The sequence below is a fragment of the Garra rufa genome, chromosome 9 (assembly GCF_049309525.1).
Source record: "Garra rufa chromosome 9, GarRuf1.0, whole genome shotgun sequence".
NCBI lineage: Eukaryota > Metazoa > Chordata > Actinopteri > Cypriniformes > Cyprinidae > Garra > Garra rufa.
In genome coordinates, this window is record NC_133369.1 from 6,006,386 (window position 1) to 6,022,048 (window position 15,663).

A 15,663-nucleotide genomic window follows, 5' to 3' on the forward strand; every position below is an offset into this window, starting at 1 on the left:
CAAGTTCAAAAGTAAATATTATATAAAATAAATTAATCTCTATTTACCCATTTTTAAGCTGATATACATAAGAAAGCATATAATACAATAAATATTCTAATACAAAAAGATTGAGATTAATCAGAAGTACAAAAAATAATAAATCAAAAATAAATCAAAATACTGAATTAATTAACTTCTCATAAAAACACTGTAATATTTAGAAAAAAAATCTCAGAGTTTCTGGAAAAAATCAGCTTAATAGTCTTTGCATAAAATGTTATTCTTCCTTTCTTGATTTTGAAGTGAAATACAACTTTCTGTGTGAGATTCACCTCATTTTCGCAGTCTATGCATTTGCATACAATCTTAAAAAATAAAAGCAAATTTTCACAAGTGCTTTCTCATAAAAAACTACTTTCAGAAGCTGTTTAAAACAGATCTGGACATTTATTTCCAACCCATATATAAATGTTTCATTTAAGCGTCACTGGCCGAGGAACGTGGCCGCACTATCTGTACATTTACAAAAATGTGTCAAATATATAAATAGCAGTTGAAGCTACTGATTTATTCAGATACAGCAAGAGGCATTAGTTCACAGCACTGAATGTGTGACCTCAGTTCACATCAGCACCTAGTTAAGATCTCCGCGTCCAGTGATAAATGAGCATGTGAATGAAGCATTCGGTGAACGCAGAGTCGAACCGGACCGCTATCTGTCTTTGCAACGCCTAATAGGCCTGGTTTCTATCTAATCCATATCAAGTGGCTTACATAAAGAGCGAGACTGAATGACGCCACAACCAATGAATAGACCATGAACAACGTGGCGGACCTAGCACCGAGTTCACTCGTTTAACACACAAGTGTTTAGCACAAAGTGCACATTGACCTTTCTAATGCGCACCACACCTATTAACGGACACAGCGCCGCTTTCACCAACAAAACTCTGCTAGTGACTGATGGATGGAATGAACAAATTCACTACATACTTAAAGTTTTTTTCTATTCTTAAAGAATTCATATTTTTATTAAGCAAGGACGCATTCAGCTGATCAAAAGTGACAGCAAAGAATGTTACAATTTTTAGAATGTTACAAAAGATTCCATTTCAAATTAATGCTGTTCTTTTTGAAGTGTTTATTCATCAAAGAATTCTAAAAAGAAACAATGTAGCAAATCAGCATATTAGAATGATTTCTGAAAGATCACGTGACTGGAGTAATGACGCTGAAAATACCGCTTTGCATCATCGGAATCATTTAAATTGTACAATATAGTAACATAGAAAACTGTTACTTTAAATTGTAATAATATTTCACAATATTACTGTTTTTACTGTATTTTTAACTCTTGTGCTATGAAAAAAATCCTATTTCTAAAACCAAAGAATCTGTGGGACCTGAAGGATTTTTCTGAAGAACAGCAGACAGTTTAACTGTTCAGGACAAACAAGGGACCTATCACTATCACTAAACACACAAAAAAAAAAAAAAAAAAAAACCACAGCTGTGGATCATTCAGGTAACAAAACAGTATTAAGAATCAAGCGTTTGTAAAATTTTGAACAAGGTAGCTTTTTATAAATTCAACTATTATTTTCTATATGTAAACATCTTTTATGTGAAATATCTTATTCAGGTCAGTACTAAATAAAAAATAACATGCATTTTGCATGATCCCTCTTATTTTGGTAAAATAATTGACATTTTGCAGATTCTACACTTTTGTCTTCAATTATTACTCTTTCCAATTATTAACTTTTTTTTAGCACAGGATTTGTCTTTCTTTTTGGAACTGATTATCATAAACCTCATTGATCTATGTTTATGCATTTAAATTTCTGAGTGAAAAAAGGCATTATTTGTGGATTATGTTACTTAAAAGTTGAGTGAGCTCAGATCAACGAGGCTAACAATCAGTCAGTTACCAAAAGAAATATAAAATCTGTGCTTATTGAACAAAAATAAGCAGACAAAAAGATCAAATCCAATATTGAATCCAATATTTGGTCATAATACAGCAACAAGAAATTGATAAACAATTTTTGTAGTCCAATCATTTTTTTTTTAAAAGGTCAGTACTAAATAAAAAAAAAAATAACATGCATTTTGTATGATCCCTCTTATTTTGGTAAAATAATTAACATTTTGCAGATTCTGTAAGGTGTACGTAAACTTTCCAATTCTTACTTTTTTTTTTAATTAGCACAGGTTTTGTATTTCTTTTTGGAACTGATTATCATAGACTTCATTGATCTGAGTTTATGCATTTAAATTTCTGAGTGAAAAAAAGGCATTATTTGTGGATTATTTTGGTGATTTTCACTCAAAAACTGAGGTAAATGAGCTCAGATCAATGAGGCTTACAATCAGTCAATTCCAAAAAGAAATATGAAACCTGAAAACAAGCTGACAAAAAGATGAATCCAATTTTTGGTCATAATACAGCAACAACAAATTGATAAGCATTTTTTTTGTAGTCCATTCATTTTTGATTGAAACACCAAACGTGTTACAAAGTGGGTAAGAAAAAGCACAATAATTGTCAGAAAATTGTCATACTCTGTGAGCAAAGTTGGTAAGCTGTGGTCCAATCTTACCATTTCTTTGGAAACCATTAAAAAAAAAATCTTATCAACCCAAATGTAATATTAAATATAGTTATATATAAACACGCTCTTCCTCATCAAGGATCATTTCTTAAATGTAAAATCTTGGTTCTGAACATTTCAATTGGTCCCAAAAGTTCAATTTTCAATTCTTCTATGCCAAAAATTATTAGGATATTATGTAAAGGTCATGTTCCATTAAGATATTTTTTAAATCTCCTACCGTAAATATATCAAAACTTAATTTTTGATTAGTAACATGCATTGCTAAGAACTTCATTTGGACAACTTTAAAAGTGATTTTCTCAATATATTTAGATTTTTTTGCCAAATAGCTGTATATCAGGCAAATATTGTCCTATCCTAACAAGCCATACATCAATCTGAAGCTTCTTTATTCAGCTTTGATGTTTAAATCTCAATTTCATTTTACCCTTATGACTGGTTTTGTGGTCCAGGGTCACATTTATTAATGCAACATGCCTCAAAAGTTCCCATGTGATAAATATTGTCATCTGTGGTGTGCTGATGCGGATCGTGACTCTCCATCTTCACAACTCCATTTTGCTGAACGCATGCGAAAAAGGCTGACAGCCAGTGTTTTAAGGGCACAGACTGGTCTGAATCGTCTCTTTGTCACAAGCCCCACATCAGCAATAACAGCCATTTAAAACTGCTGTTTTACTCAAATAAAAGAGAATAATGGCTCTATAGAACCAAAGCAGAGATAATGTGCAAAAACAACACTCCTATCAGCACCTGCTATCAGTCAGTAGCATTTTAAATTAAGGACGAAGGGTGTTTACCGCTGGCTGAAGTATAAAAATAGCAACTCATTATAGTAACAGGGTTGCCCTCAAATTACTGTCAGGTCATTGTTTTCATCTCAAATAAGAGATTTACACTAATTTCCTCATAACCTTGCACTTAACCTATGCAGCTCAATGTTGTTAGAGTTTCTAAATCTGAACTCGGGCCCGGCCTTAACGCAGCCCACGCCCCTCAGAGACCTCCTTTTACAGAACGAAGAGAACACGGCCGTTAATGATGAAACCACATCCTCTGACAGCAATGAAGAAAACATGCTACACCAAACCGCGCGTTAGGACATCAACAATACTTCACGAGCTATTACTCATGGGTACTGACTCGATATGCTGTACCTGCTCCAGAGAAATGCATGCAACTGGACGTTTTTATTCGCTTTCTGCTTTTGATGGAAATTGCACCTAATTTTGATGCTTTGTTCATGTGTTGCATGCTTACAAAAGCTCCTGCTGTGTCCAATTCAACCGTTTCTTAAAAGCCACGATGCATCTTAAAAAAGGAAAATTGCAATTTATACAGAGAGAAAATTGGTATAATAACAGTCTTGCCAGCATTTATGTAAACTACCATTGCTATCAAATTAACATGATGGATCTTGTTGGAGATGTGGAAGTTAATGCATGTGCAAATTTCTGAAAGCAATGATTCGGCAGCATTTCAACTCCATTCACACGTCAGTCAGTTTCCAGTATGGAGCTGAAGATGTGTGAAATCATATGTGAAAACATGCAGCGCTGAATCATTCCTCAGTAATGACGATGTTAAACAACAGTACTAAGATTTCCAAGTTTAAGACTAAATAATGTAAAAATAGTAATAATAGGGCTGCCACTAACAACTATTTTTATATCAATTTATCTATTGACTAATTTATCAATTAATCGTTTAATCTAAATGACAAAAAATGGTTTACTTAAGAACATTTTATTTTTCATGAAATCTATTAATTGGAGATGCTTTGGATTATTAAAATTTTACGGAACCATTAAAATGGAAACCAGAAAAGCAATGGAAAAGAATTTAGTAAAAATTCAACTGTAAATCTCAATTAATTAGACAGGCTTTTTGATTTTTAAAAAAGTTTAACAATAAAAACAGAGCATAGAAAAATTTAAACTTAAAAAAAGGAAATAAAACAGATTTCACAGGGCCCTGTCATAAGTATATATATATTTTTATTAAGTTATATATTAAGTTTTTTAATATATTATTCTTTTTTTTTTTTTGAGGTAATGAAATTAGATGTACGTGAACAATAGCCTTCTAAATTACTTAAAATACATATGTGACCCTGGACCACAAAACCAGTCATAAGGTTAAATTTTACAAAACTGAGATGTATGCATCATATGAAAGTTCAATAAATAAGCTTTCTTTTGATGTATGGTTTGTTAGGATAGGACGATATTTGGCCGAGATACATCTAAAAAATCAAAATACTGAGAAAATCACCTTTAAAGTTGTCCAAATTAAGTTCTTAACAATGCATATTACTAATCAAAAATTACATTTTGATATATTTATAGTAGGAATTTTGCAAAAAATCTTCATGGAACATGATCTTTACTTAATTTCCTAATGATTTTTGGCATAAAAGAAAAATCAATAATTTTGACCCATACAATGTATTTTTGGCTATTGCTACAAATATACCCCAGCGACTTAAGACTGGTTTTGTGGTCCAGGGTCACATATATAATAGCAATGAGGCAATAATTAGTTCAAATAAAGAATCAAAAGCAAAAAAATCATGTTTTATCGCACAAAACTGTTGAAATACATAATGTATTATAAACAATAAAGCTAATGTATATTACGCGTTACAACAAAGGCCTGCAGAGGGCGCCAACGGCCTGACGATTGTTTTTACACTTTTATGTGCGATCTAATCCTTTTTAATATTGACTAAACATTTAAGTCAAATGTCCACTTGCACTTTAATATCTGGCCATATCTTTACCCACAAAAATGCTATAGCCACAGTAATTTAATGAATATGTTGACATCAAAACTCAAGAGTGAGGGTTTATACTTTTATTTAGAAATTGTGATTAACACTTAGCATAAGTTTGCGTAGGTTTATAAATGATTTACCTTGAAAATCCAATGATATGCCGCACGATGTGTTCCTATGAATGTTATAATAAACTAGGGCTGGGCAGATAAACGAAACGAAATGTGTGTTAATAACTATGATAAGCTCTAGACATTTTTTGCTCGATATGGATTAATCTAAGAGCCAATCACACAGCAGAAATATGCGACAACAGCCAATCAGCGTGCAGCGTGCGTGTGCACGTCAAAGTACAAAGTTCATTTCCTACCGCACTTTAGTTTGCAAAGCAAACTTAACACTAGGGGTGGGAGAAAAAATCGATGCATCGATGCATCGCGATTCTCTCTTCAACGATTCTGAATCGATTCCTAATATTTCAGAATCGATTCTGAGCTTTTTTTTTTCTGCATATGGCACGTGTACGCGCTAGAGACGCGGCTGGCTACAGCGCACAGAATCTGCACTGTGAGACACGTGCGCATTGCTTGACAGTGTGCTTCCATCCGCCGTGTTTTACTTCAGATATGCGTTCATTTCTGCCGTCTGGAACGCAAGAAACTGTTGCACTGACAGACTCACGTGCGCTTTGTGTTTGTTCGTCCTAAAGCTCGTCCCTAAAGCGGACGCGGTTAAATGCCCTTGCATTTTGGAATAGTTTCAAACGAAACTGTACATACAGTCAGTTATGTTTTCAGAGCAGGACAAAACATCTGATATATTGAAATAGATCTGTGCATCAGTGGCGTTCCGTCCATATACAGTAAGCTGCTAATGCTCTGCATATCCAGGCTGTCAGAGAGAATGCGTTCACGTGTTAAATAATATAAACATGCTTATAAATGAATCCCTTATTTGAATATTCTGGGCAAGCAGATTCTCCGCATCTTCCTTGACTCCTCAGAATGAATGCGCATTCTGTTTTGCTGGCGTGCGCGTGATTACATTCGCGGGGTAAGCTGTCCGCGATGCGCTCGCCCAAGCGGAAAAACGCGCTGTTGCTGCCAGATCCTGATTGCCAAAAATGTATTGTATTTTTGTATATTATATATAATATGTATATTTTCATAATTTCTCAACAATTCAAAAGTTTAAAGTCCACAGAAAAAAATAGCCTATATAAAATGGATATATATTTTTTAAAAATAATAATAAACAGGAAAAAGAGGAAATATTAAAATATGATTTCGTCTCTGATTTTATTGGTGTCTAAATAATGTAAAGATATTATTATTTTTGGTATTACTGGTGGTTTTAGCACTCAGCATACCTGGTAAATAAAAGTGTCTCCTCTCGCCACTGCTGTGCATTAGTTTGAATGCAGCCTGTTAAAGTTCCCTTTCTATGATCTCATCAGTAATAATAAAATGGCAGTAATGCCAAGGATAAAAGAAAAACTATTGTCTGTAAACTTTCGGATACCTGAAGAAAACTTATTTTAAATAAGTAATTGTTTTAAAAAGTACCTTGCTTACATAATTTAAAAAATAAAGTAAAGTTGGCCCAAATTAAATTTGATATAAAACAAATATGAAAATGTAGCCATGTGCAGTACTATTGAAAATTGAGAATGTGACCATCGTGATATTTAGTTGTTAATGAAAACAGTAATTAAATTAAATTGAATCTTGAAACCAATGAAGATTGACACACCTACTTTTACAGAGATTCCAACTATAAACAAAAAGCATAGAAACTGCAATTTTACATGTTTTTAAAATTGTAAAGTTGTATTTGCACAGCAGAAGAATTAATTGGGGAAAAAATGTAGATCAAGAATCGTTTTGGAATCGGATCGTGACTCCCAGAATCGGAATCGGATCGTGAAGTGCCTGAAGATTCCCACCCCTACTTAACACCAGGACGACAAAAAAAAAAAAAGTGCGAAGCAGCGTGGAAGTGAAACTAACCTCGAGTTATTATCCAAAGATGTTGAAATTGTCGACAAAAAAGGTAGCACGAATTCCATTATATAAGTGGTTTGGCTGTCTGAAAAGTGACTCTCAGCTCAGCTGAGATTTTGGCGCGATTGTTAAAACTGAAACCGAAAGCAAAAAAACGCACGCGCATTCAAAAGCAATTTTAATCCCCCTTGTTTAGAGAGTGACTCCCCAATGCACGCAAATTAGGCTACATGACATATCTAGGCTGTTATTAGTATGTAGGCTATAATAGGTTGTGTATGTCTATAGCTCTGTATCATGCTTGAAATATCCGTCTCTGTTTGCACTTTGAATATTTAGAGAGTAGCCTACTTTGATTATACAATTAAGAAAGAACTGTGTCGTAATTTTTTGTTATTTATACTGTAGATTGTTTCAAAATGCAGTGGTTGCCTCTAATTTAAATAGCTCAACCTATAGAGAAAATAAACAATTGTGTTAATAATAATAAATAAATAAATAATTGTTACAAATTATGTTTTTACAATCATTTTATGTTTACATTTTGTACATTTACTCTCATTTACCATACTCTGTCACAACTTTTATTTTTTAAATTTATTTTAGTAAGGCGTTTAAGTTTTAAGGCCAAATCTGTAATCTGTTTTTGTTAATAAACTATACTTTAAAATGCAATTTAATGAACCCTTTAATTTTTGTGGCTTTAGTCATTGTTGGGATACTATTTTAACAACATCAACAGCTTATATCGAAATATATATCGTTATCGTTCAACATGGGGGAAAAATTATCGAGATTACATTTTTGCCATATCGCCCAGCCCTATAATAAACCCAAACTCACAACAACATGCAGAGATGGAGTTTGAGACGCTCCACACATGTAAATGATAACAGTTTCTGGGGAACAGCATACGGTGAACGAAGCTGCTGTGAGACACATGTACGTAACCTACACGCATATATTAAATCTGCATTGAAAAATCTATTTATTTAACTTAATTATGCTTAATTATGATTTTTAAAAAGGGTTGGAAAACAGTCTAATAATGCGTTTCATGGATTGTCGTCCGTGAAATGCGCCACTTCCGGTATTTTGTCGGTTACAAGATGGGGGCAAAATTAAATCAAAGATTTGTAAAACATTCGATTAAAATCGACAAATCGCGAAAGCCCTAAATAATAGTTAAATAGTTAAATAATAGAGTTTTCAATCTGATGGAAGGCCACAAAGACCAGACATTATTATTTTTTAGTCTTTTCTTCTTGAGATCAAGACATATTCTTTTTGTGATCTTGATATAGCAAAATATATCTTGACAAAACAAGTTCTGTGGTGCTTGCGTAAGTTATTTAAAAAACAAAAGCTGTAAAATAACAGTAATGCCATTTCGATTTTAAATAAATGCGGTTCTTTAAAACATTCTATTCATCAAAGAATCCTTAAAAAAATATAAAACCAAAATAAAAGCTTCCACAAAAATATTACAACACTGATAATAATCAGAAATATTTCTTAAGTGACAAATCAGCATATCAGAATTATTTCTAAAGGATCATGTGATCCAAAGATGCTGAAAATTCAGCTTTGCATCACAGGAGTAAATTACATTTTGATCTATATTCATATAGAAAACAGTTATTTCAAACTGAAATAATATTTCACAATTTTACTGACTTTTTAATCAAATAAAATGTAGACTAAAATACAAATTAACTGCTCTAAATGAAATGATTAACAAGAGATGTGGGCGACACAAGTCGAATCTGGCTTGTGTCATTCATTTCCTGCTTCCTTCTTTTCTCCCTGTCATTTCCCGCCTGCTCTCTAACTATCCCTATCATTAAAATGGCAAAAAGAACAGCACATGACAGATCTCGGCGAGTTTGAACATAATTGTAGACAACGTAACGTTGAATCATCCTATACTGATGACATATAAATATTTCAGCAGCTTTGCTTAACCTTTTTTCTTGAATGCTTTGAATTTTAACAATCATGTCTAGCGGATAAGGATTTTTAATTAGACTGTTAAATAAGATGAGACAGAATCTTCTGATTAATTTTTGCTAAAGTTATAATGTGACATTTCATTGGGCCTGTGGTTAAGGCTAAACAATGTGATCCTGGACCACAAAACCAGTCCTAAGTAGCACAGGTATATTTGTAGCAATAGCCAAAAATACATTGCATGGGTCAAAATTATCGATTTTTCTTCTATGCCAAAAATCATTAGGATATTAAGATCATGTTCCATGAAGATATTTTGTCAATTTACTACCGTAAATACATCAAAACTTAATTTTTGATTAGTATATGCATTGCTAGGAACTTCATTTGGACAACTTTATAGGCGATTTCTCAATATTTTAGATTTTTTTGCACCCTCAGATTCCACATTTTCAAATAGCTCGGCCAATTATTATCCTATCCTAACAAACCATCCAATAATGGAAAGCTAAGATGCAAAGCAAACGTTTCACATGTAAAAATTCAGGTGCATATAATGAAAATGCTTCAAGTCTTTAAAATGAGACGGGAAAGGAGGAAATGTCAAGAAAAGTGAACAGAAAGAGAACTTGCAGGAGAATAACACAGTCTATACTTTGTTCCCTTCATGACAGGCTATTGTGAGGCTAAAGATCAGTCAGGGCTTTCCTGGACTCTACAAGACACAAATGTCAATACCTTCACTATCAATCTGCTGGAGGAGTAAGACTCAAAGTTCAGAGCCAACAGCGACAGAAGAGCACAGGCTTCAATACTGTTCTTTTACAGTTATATACAGTAAATCTATCACTGGGTTAAAAACATCCACACTCAGCTGAATATCTTCAGGCTAACACAGATAGAAGGAGAAGTTCACTTCCAGAACAACAATTTACAGATCATTTACTCACCCCCTTGTCTTCCAAGATGTTCATGTCTTTCTTTCTTTCTTCTGTCGTAAAGAATTGTTTTTTGAGGAAAACATTTGAGGAATTCTCTCCATATAATGGACTTCTATGGTGCCCCCGAGTTTGAACTGCCAAAATGCAGTTTTAAAGGGCTCTAAACAATCCCACCTGAGGAAGAAGGGTCTTATCTAGCGAAATGATCTGTTATTTTCTTTAAAATAACCTCAAATGCTCGTCTTGTCTAGCTCTGCGTGAAATGTGTGTATTCCGGTTCAAGACAGTTAGGGTACGTCAAAAACCCTCCTCCAACTTCAAAAGCGCCCTACATCGCTGCAGAAGTACCGGCCAACTGTTTACAAAGTGAACGTGCAAGAAGACCAAACGCCAAAATTAAAAACATCGATGTAGGATGATTTTGAAGTTTGAGGAGAAAATGAGATGGGAGTTTTTTGACATACCCTAACTGTCTTCATGCAGAGTTACACAAGACAAGCATTTGAGGTTAAAATATATATATATATCTTTATTTTTGAAATTCTTCTTTTTAGAAAATAATCGATTGTTTCACTAGATAAGACCCTACTTCCTCGGCTGGGATTGTTTAGAGCCCTTTGAAGCTGCATTTAAACTGCATTTCGGAAGTTCAAACTCAGTACCATAGAAGTCCACTATATAGAGAGAAATCCTAAAATATTTTCCTCAAAAAAAACAATTTCTTTATGACTGAAGAAAGAAAGACATGAACATCTTGGATGACAAGGGGGGAATCAAACTGAACTGAATCAGTTAGACAACTCTCTACAGAATCAGCTCAAACGACTCACTGAACTGCAGGTTAGTTGACTCAAGTCTGGATTCATTTCGAGGTGACTCAAAAAGAGTCAAGAATCTATCTATCTATCTATCTATCTATCTATCTATCTATCTATCTATCTATCTATCTATCTATCTATCTATCTATCTACCTACCTATCTATCCAGTTATGTAATGTATTGTTACTCCTACAGTGATATTGTCTTTCTGTAAAAGTGTCCAATACTGTAAATTCTTGTATTTTTATTTTATATTTGTTATTTATTTGTGTGTTTTGTTTTAATTTTTCTTAAATTGTCTATTTGTATTATTGTTGTTGTTTTTGTGATTTTATTTTATTTTGTTTAATCATTTCAGACGTAAGGGACATCATGGGGGAAAGTTATAACCTTAATTGTATAAAGTGTTCTGTTAAAGCTTGGGGGCAAAAAAATCATAAATAGATATTTAAAAAAATGAGAATTTTCCCAGTTAGTAAAACTAAAATCATACTGGTTTTAGTTCAAAATACGTCCAAAAAAACATTTTTGCAAGGGAGTTTCAAAGTTTTGCTGAACTAAATTTAGCACTGCATGATTAATTAAAGTGAAACTGAAATTGTGATATGGCTTAATGTGGGAAGAACTTATAAACTGGCTGTTATCAACAAAAGAGAAGTGATTTTCTGGCAGAATAAAAGCTTGATAGTTTTGGTTTTGAAAATGAAATGAAGACAGTCAAAAATATTAGTATTGTAATTTGTACAAAATTAACTGAGTATTGTAGGACAATGTTTCTTAAATACTAGATTTAAATAAATAAATATTAAATGCTTTATTACAATATTACAAAAATGGATTTACTACTACTACTACTAATATTATATAATATAATATAATATCAAATACATTAAGATGTCCACATCAAAAGAAATGTACAGAAGTGATTTTATGTCCATAGAAAGCACATTAAATTTAAGTAAAGTGTCTACTTTTAAGGTTTCAAATAAGTTTTTGGAGAATAAAATGTCAAAATTTAGTCATTCATAAATTCAAACAACATGCTTATTCTGACTTAAAATATATAAAAGAATAAGGGAGCATATTAAATTTTACTGTGTTTTAAATTAGTAAAAAATTCTTACTGACAAATAGGCAAAACCTAGGATAAATTTTAAAAAAATGTAAAAAAAATAAATAAAAATGTAAAATTGCAACTAATTAGTATTTAGGGTGACAGTAATTTGTCTGTTTTTCTTGTAAATATGCCTGACAAGATTGTTACACTAACAGAATTTTTGGTCAAATAAATAAATATATAAATTAATTAATCAGATTTTTATCTCCAAATTGTGCAGCCCTAAATAAATTAAATAGAAAAAAAATAATAAAGTAGAACCGCCACTGTTTAGAAAGTTGTCACACCCAAAACAGGCCTCCTGTTCCTGTTGTAAAAACAATGTAGGAAACACTGAGTCTGCTGATGCTCATAGAAGGCCGTTCACGTCTCTGTGGTTCACCTGAGATGATCGCTCTAACCACACAGTTTGACTGAGCTAAGAAACACTTGAAAAATCTTTCCACAGGAAACACTGTAGTTGGTACAGGAACTAAAAGCAACACTAGAGTGAAACAAATTTAGCTGAGGGAAAGCATTTCCTCTTCTACTACATCTAAACTCTCCTCTAAACAAGCCGTGCGACATTTGTCACAATCTAGCCTTCTGCCAGCTTCGGAACAGGACTTTGACCACAGATGGCACAAACACTACCGAGCCACCAAAACTAAATCAGAGTAAAAGAAGAGGCGTCTCAACTCTCAAAGCTACAAAACAACAGCGGCGGACCACTTCTGTTCGGCAACCGTATGATGACCTACATATAAATGTCATCTGTCCGTCTGTTAGGGCAAACTTGTACTGGTTAAAGTCTTCATCTATAGATGGAACTGACAAAATGGTGCCACACGAGTCAACATGGGGAAGTAGAGCAATATTTCCTGTCACAGCTTTCTACAGTAAACGGTCCAAATTTCCCAATAATGTACAAAACAAATTCGCTAGAGGCCACTGGAAGATCCACTGGAATAATTCATCCCAGACTTCAAATGCACGCCGGTGAATTTGCCTCTCGCCAGAGACTGTAAAAACACATTTAAAGCAGCAGTGGCCTTGAAGATGATGTGCAACTGCTAAATTAACCATTAAAACACCCAATAAACAATTATTCTTCACAACTTCACACACTTCAGATCTAATCATGACGTACACATACTGTAATAAATATGTGTTCGACTAAAACAAGGGCTCATGTTACCTATGAATCAGTATTACGGAGATTATCTGAACTAAACAAGTCTGGAAAGGCACTGGCATTAAAACAATGGCATAAAATGTGACGTACGAGTCCATTTCAACATGTATTGGCATAAAATGCGATGTGTGATTAGCACACAACTATTGAAATGCTACTGTTTGTCATTTACATTCACTCAACTAGTTGCTGGTGCATATTCCACTTTTACTAGCAAGCACAAGAGGAGATATCAGTTGGGTTAGATGCTAATATTAATAGACACCAAGCAACTGGGGTTGTTAACAGAGAAATAATGAGCAGTTTTAACTAAAACTGGATTGGAAGCCCAGGTACAGCCCTTAACTAGTCTTAACAGGAATAAATGTAAACGTAAATCTTGACTGATGTACATCACGAAATGACTTGATCTGGAGGAAACAGCAATGACATGTTCACTGAAGGCTGTGATTTCAGTGCATCCGTAACACAAACCTGTGGATGTAGTCGCGTACCAGGGCGAGGTTTGACACAAAACGAGAGTAAAACGCCGATGCATTGATCGCTTACCTTAATAATACTGGCCTTCCGTGGTATTCCAGTTTTGCCGTCCAGCAGCGCAGACGCGTTGGCCGCCTCGAGTCCCTGCTTCTCGGGTGCACACAGTCCACAGTCCCCATTCGAGACCGACACCTCGCTCGCAGCTCTGCCGTCTGCCTCATCGTCAGGCTGGGCGGATTTCCCGCCGCCACCGTTTGGCGATGAGACCCCGCAGTTCTCGGCGACAAACTCCGCCATGAGCCCCGTGTAACGCACGCAGTCGCCTGTGCCTGTGCCTGGCTGTATTAGCTGTCGGTTCGAGTAGCGAGCGATTGGAGCTCCCCGAGAGACGTGAGAGAGAAATGGAGAGCCATGGTCGCGGGGTTTACTTCTCGTCGGCGTTTCTGCTTCGGCTCGGCAGCATCTGTCTGGTTCGATACATTGTATCTGCGCGCAGCGGGTTCGAATGTTTCAGTGTTACAATGTTGCAAGTGTCATTGTTGAGGCGCTCACTCGGCTCTGACAGATACTGCCATCTGCTGAATTCACTTCACATCGGTATAATACACTGGCTGCCGCTGCTCCGAAACACCGCGCACAGCAGACCTCTTGGGATCCATGATCAGATAAGGCTTTACATGGAAGTGCATACATGTCGGAACATATGCTGAAGAGAGACCGGGGCAAGTTGTCACGCGGGGAAATTCACAGGAAACTCGCTTCTCGTTTACTTTATCTCAATAATATTAGGAGTTATTATGTTGGTTTCAGAATCCCACTTCAAAACTTTAATTTGTCTGAATTGTGTAATGCATTCAGGCAAAAGGCAACTATACTCCAGGTCAAAGTTTTTGAAATGTTTTAAAAATGTTTTTAAAATAAGTATCTTCTGTTTAGCAAGTCTGCATTTATTTCATCCAAAGTACAGCAAAAAAAAAAAGGTTAAAATGATAAAATATATGTACTATTTAAAATAGCTTCTTTTTATTTTAATATATATTAAAATGTAATTTATTCCTGTGTTCAACGCTCGATTTTTCAGTCTTCAGAATCAAATGATCCTTCAGAAATCATTCTAATATGATGATTTGCATCTTAAGAAACATTTATTGTTATTATCAATATTTAAAACAGCATTTTCAGGATCTTTGATGAATAGAAAGATCCAAAGATCAGAATTTATCTGAAATATAAAGCTTTTGTAACATTATACATGATAAAAGCCTGAAGTCAGTATACATTTTTTTGGGGGGGGGAAAGAAATTATAGAAATTAATACTTTTATCTAGCGAGATTAATTTTAAAGTGATGATAAAGACATTTATAATGTTACAAAAGATTTCTATTTCAGATAAATGCTGTTCTTCTGAACTTTTTATTCATCAAAGAAACCTGAAAAAAATTTTACTCAGCTGTTTTTTAACATAATATAATAATAAATGTTTTTTGAGCAGCAAATCAGAATATTAGTATGATTTCTGAAGGATCATGTGACTGGAGTAATGATGCTAAAAATGTAGTTTTGAAATCACAGGAATAAATTAAATTTTAAAATATATTCAAAAAGAAAACCGATTATTTTAAATAGTAAAAATATTTAAGAATTGTACTGTTTTTGCTGTACTTTGGATTAAATAAATGCAGGATTGGTGAGCAGAAGAAACTTTAAAAAAAAGGTAAAAAAAAATCATACTGTTCAAAAACTTTTGACTGGTAACGTATACTGTGTAGTGAAGATGAATTCTCCAGACAAGTGGCATTGTA

At 34.0% G+C, this 15,663-nt stretch overlaps 1 protein-coding gene across 1 annotated transcript in view; it reads right to left on the bottom strand.

Moving 5' to 3' along the window:
* plcl2 (phospholipase C like 2) overlaps positions 1 to 14,381 on the bottom strand; it is a 55,840-nt gene extending 41,459 nt beyond the window's left edge. The window contains exon 1 of the mRNA XM_073846973.1: positions 13,930 to 14,381. Coding sequence (XP_073703074.1) covers positions 13,930 to 14,157 — 228 coding nt within the window. The 5' untranslated portion in view covers positions 14,158 to 14,381. The remainder of the gene's footprint in view (positions 1 to 13,929) is intronic.
* Positions 14,382 to 15,663: the final 1,282 nt, after the last annotated feature.